This window comes from Priapulus caudatus, unplaced genomic scaffold, assembly GCF_000485595.1.
Source record: "Priapulus caudatus unplaced genomic scaffold, Priapulus_caudatus-5.0.1 Scaffold316, whole genome shotgun sequence".
In the NCBI taxonomy this organism is placed as follows: domain Eukaryota; kingdom Metazoa; phylum Priapulida; class Priapulimorpha; order Priapulimorphida; family Priapulidae; genus Priapulus; species Priapulus caudatus.
This window is the reverse complement of record NW_014577377.1, coordinates 15,240-19,235: the sequence shown is the minus strand read 5'-3', so window position 1 is coordinate 19,235 and position 3,996 is coordinate 15,240. Positions and strand designations below refer to the sequence as shown.

At 43.3% G+C, this 3,996-nt stretch overlaps 1 protein-coding gene across 1 annotated transcript in view; it reads left to right on the top strand.

Moving 5' to 3' along the window:
- Window positions 1-3,404, top strand: part of LOC106808938 (bcl-2-related ovarian killer protein-like) — a gene marked incomplete at its 5' end in the record, with an annotated part of 14,592 nt that extends 11,188 nt beyond the window's left edge. Inside the window, one exon of the mRNA XM_014811861.1 lies at window positions 3,176-3,404. Within this exon, the coding sequence (XP_014667347.1) occupies window positions 3,176-3,307 (132 nt within the window). The remainder of the gene's footprint in view (window positions 1-3,175) is intronic.
- Window positions 3,405-3,996: the final 592 nt, after the last annotated feature.

Here is a 3,996-nt window from a genome sequence, read left to right as displayed (position 1 = left end):
AGAGATGGAAGACTGGGGGCCGGTAGGAGAGAAAGAGAGAGGGGAGGGGAAGAGATGGGGAGAGGGTGAGGCGGCCGAGGGAGAGAGGAAGAAGGAGAGAGATACGATAGAGAGGATAGGACGAAGATAGATCGATATGATATAGATAGATGATAGATAGATTTAGATAGAGAGATGAATTGTGATAGATCAGATAGATAGATAGTTTACATAGAACATAGATAGATAGATGGATGATAGCATGTAGATAGAGAACAGATGCGATGAGAGGGAGCTAGAGAGGAGGAGAGACTGAGAGATAGTTGGGAGGAGGAGAAGGGCAGGGAGAGAGAGGGAAGGGGTAAGAGTGACAGACGTGCAGGAGAAAAAGAACGGGAGGAGAGAGAGAAGAGAGCGTCGAAGAGATGGCGAAGGAAGAGCCAGTAGAAGAGAGAGAGAGAGACGAGGAGCAGAGGCGATGAGAAGGAGGAGCGAGAGAGAGAGAAAGATTGAGTGTGGAGAGAGAGTGTAGGTGAGGTGGAGACAGAGGAGCAGGAGATTAGAGTTGTCACGGCCAGAAACGCGAACGTTGGGCTGTTAGTAATTGTGTCTCGCTTCTGAGGAAGAAGCTGTTTTGTTGACCATGCGGGTAAGTGATTTAGGGGGAGAGGAGAGAGGGAAGGAGAGAGGAGAGAGAGAGCGCGAGAGAGAGCGGAGAGAGAGTGTGTGCTGGCCTGAAGTGGGTTCGCCCCCAAACCCACCCCCAACACGCGCACTCACGCGCGCACACACACACCACACACACCCGCACGCGCACGCACGCAGCACGCACGCACGACACGCACGCACGCACACACACACACACACACACAGACAACACCCACACATGAGAATACACGCAAACCTTACAGACACTCGCGTATGTAAGACACAACTTTATTTCTTTCAGCTCAACGCGATATCATATGTGCTGATACTGCAACTGCGGCTTATACATTAACATTTTGTAATGCGGGATGAGATATGCTTGGAACTATTGCCTATTGGAATCGTGTATTAGGAGGAAGGGGGGGGATCAGGAGATTTTTGTTGGAAAATAAAGCAAGCCTGTGAACGACTGAAGCCATGCAGGCGTGAAGAATACATTGCATCATAGACATGTTATTGCATGAGTGCTAGCGCGAAAAGATAGCGCAGTGAGAGAGCGAAGGGGGGAGGGATGAGAGGATACCACAAAACAAAAAGTAGACTTACAAAGACAGCGGCACAGATCAGCCGCAATACCGACAGGGTACAGACAGAAGGACGAATAGCGACAGCAGGAGCCAGGCAGACGCCGGCAGCGTGCAGCAGAACAGACGGCATTACCGACACTACATACGCAGTGAGACAGGGACAGGCAGACGTACGGACAGCGACGACAGATCAGACAGGACAGACAGACCAGCAGGCGACAGACAGCAGACAGAACAGGCAGAGGCAGACAGAAGAGAACAGCCTGAAGTACCGCAGACAGACGACAGAAGATACGACAGATCTACAGCGACAGACAGTAGACAGATAGGCAGGCAGAGACGACAGGCAGGCAGCAGAGCAAACAGCACCGGACATACTGGACGACTACATAGAGCAGTAGAGACCAGACAGTCAGCGACAGACAGACGACGATAGACGATGTTAGAGAACTACGACATGTAAGAAGTTTGATAAGGCAGTTTATGGATTGGAGGAGTAGATGAATGGTTCGCTTAATTAAGAGACGAGTTCAAGCTTCCTTTGATTGTGGTGAGTTATTATGTCAAGTACGATATCGGTTTTTCGGTGTATCATCAGTTATGCGCAAGATAGAGCAGCTGGTTGTCTATCCGATAGTGGGTATTAATATACGTGAATGGTGGGTGCGTATTTGCAGCATACGTATTCTGTGTATATTAAAGGGATAGTTTACTGTAGGTTCTGGCGTATTTTCGTTATTTAGTGTTCAATTACGGTACATAAAGTTTTTATGCGAATTCAGATGCCATTTAGAATATATATTAAAAATGTTTTACTAGACGACTACCAGTTTTCATTACACCACGGACGGGTAGGCGCACGTCAAGCGGACGATCTGTTAGTGCGCGAAACCACTTTTCAGCAAAGGTAGACTAACATGGCTACAGACCGAGTGTGTAGTTTGCTTATTTATCGTGTGTGTGTGTGTGTGTGTGTGTATGTGTGTGCGCGTGTGCATGTGCGTGTGCGTGTGCGCGCATGCGCGTATGTGTGTGTGCTTGTTTTTTGTGTGCATATGTTTATAGGTTGAATCGTATACGAGTGTTGAGTATATGCCACATATAGAACCAATTGCCATTAGCAGCAGGATGAACTATTTGCTATTTATTTATTTAAGGCGGGCGTCGACCCAGTCAGTCGAATCACAACAGTGATCACGCACAGATTTCATCAGTACATGATCTGCTCATGTAGTTTTCACACGGAACGGGATCAATCTTTTAACATTACGTTTTATGTTACCCCCGCTGCTAACGCGTAAATCCTACTTGAAAAAAAAATCAAATTAACAATTTCTACAATTTGAAAGGTATCATAGGTGGCGTCGGTAGCAATATCATCCGCATAAATGTTAGATGGGGTTTAATAAAATGCCTGAGAGTAATCAAATCGTCCAAATTGAACTTTAGAGCCATCACGGATGCAAATGCTAAAAATACGAAGCATAAATCGCCAAAGTAATTTAATTTCTGAAATTTAATTTAAGAGTTATCACAGGTGCTGGTTGCAGGCTTAGCTGTATAATATGCTTCCCACTCGCGCGCAATATTCGTGCGACAATAGATAATTTAAAGGTCATAAGTCACTAGAAAGTTGATTTCAATCGATTTCATATCACACTAAGATGTCATTTCGTACAAAGTGATAGTATGCGATGCAGGAGTGGGCTTGAAAATAATCATAAGGATACAAATAACTCAAATATGATCAACAAAATAAGTCGTATGCCTACAGTGGGCCAGCCGTTATTTTCGTGATGGCATAATATAGAGTGATCGATCGCGCACTGGCGCATTTATATCCCATATTACACATCCGTGTGCATTACGATATATCTATGCCAATAGGGAATTCCTCGTACCTACTAGCATCGCTAGACGCATAGCTTGTTGGACGTTTCTAATGTTTCTTTCTATTCCAGGCTTCCTTCGCACGTCAATTTGAGCAGGAAAATCCGGAAGATGACTTGCAGGCGATTAGGGTGGGAAGTCTAGTCGGCGCCATCATCATCTGCGGAATCATCGTCATCATCATAATTATCGCCATACTCTGAGTGGCCACTTTTCACTATTTATGTTTCTCTGAAACACTATTAGGAAATTCTTCCCACATAGGAAGCTGTGGCGTGTGAAATTTGTTAAAAGCAAACACATGTGTATATATATATATATATATATATATATATATATATATATATATATATATATATATATATACATATACTCGTTTGTATAGATTACTATTTGCTCACATACAATGTCTTATGTGCGTCAAAATTTCTACATATATACACGTTTGTGCAACATGTAAATGTAGATATACACATATATGTATTTAGCTCACTTGTTGCACTGCGGCTGGCTTGATGTGACGTTCTGAAATGTATTAGAGAAGAGAGATTTATTAGAGAAGCTACGGAGCTAAGATGTCTGCTCTGTCTCACACAGTTGTTATTGCTCTGTTTACAATAATACTTAATTATTATACTCAAACGCGTCTATTGTAAGATTGCGGTTTGCGGTACTATTTACCTGCTGTAAATGCTAGCTATGTAAACAATTCACCTAGACTTATTATTTTATTATACACACTTATGTACATTTATTCATAGGGCATTGTTCCTCGGTGAACAGTATACATATTCAATGCTAGGGTGCATTTCAATCGGTAGGTAAACCAGACCATAATAAAATTCGATTAGATTCGTGTCACGTCATATTTTCGCATTTAATCTATTTATAT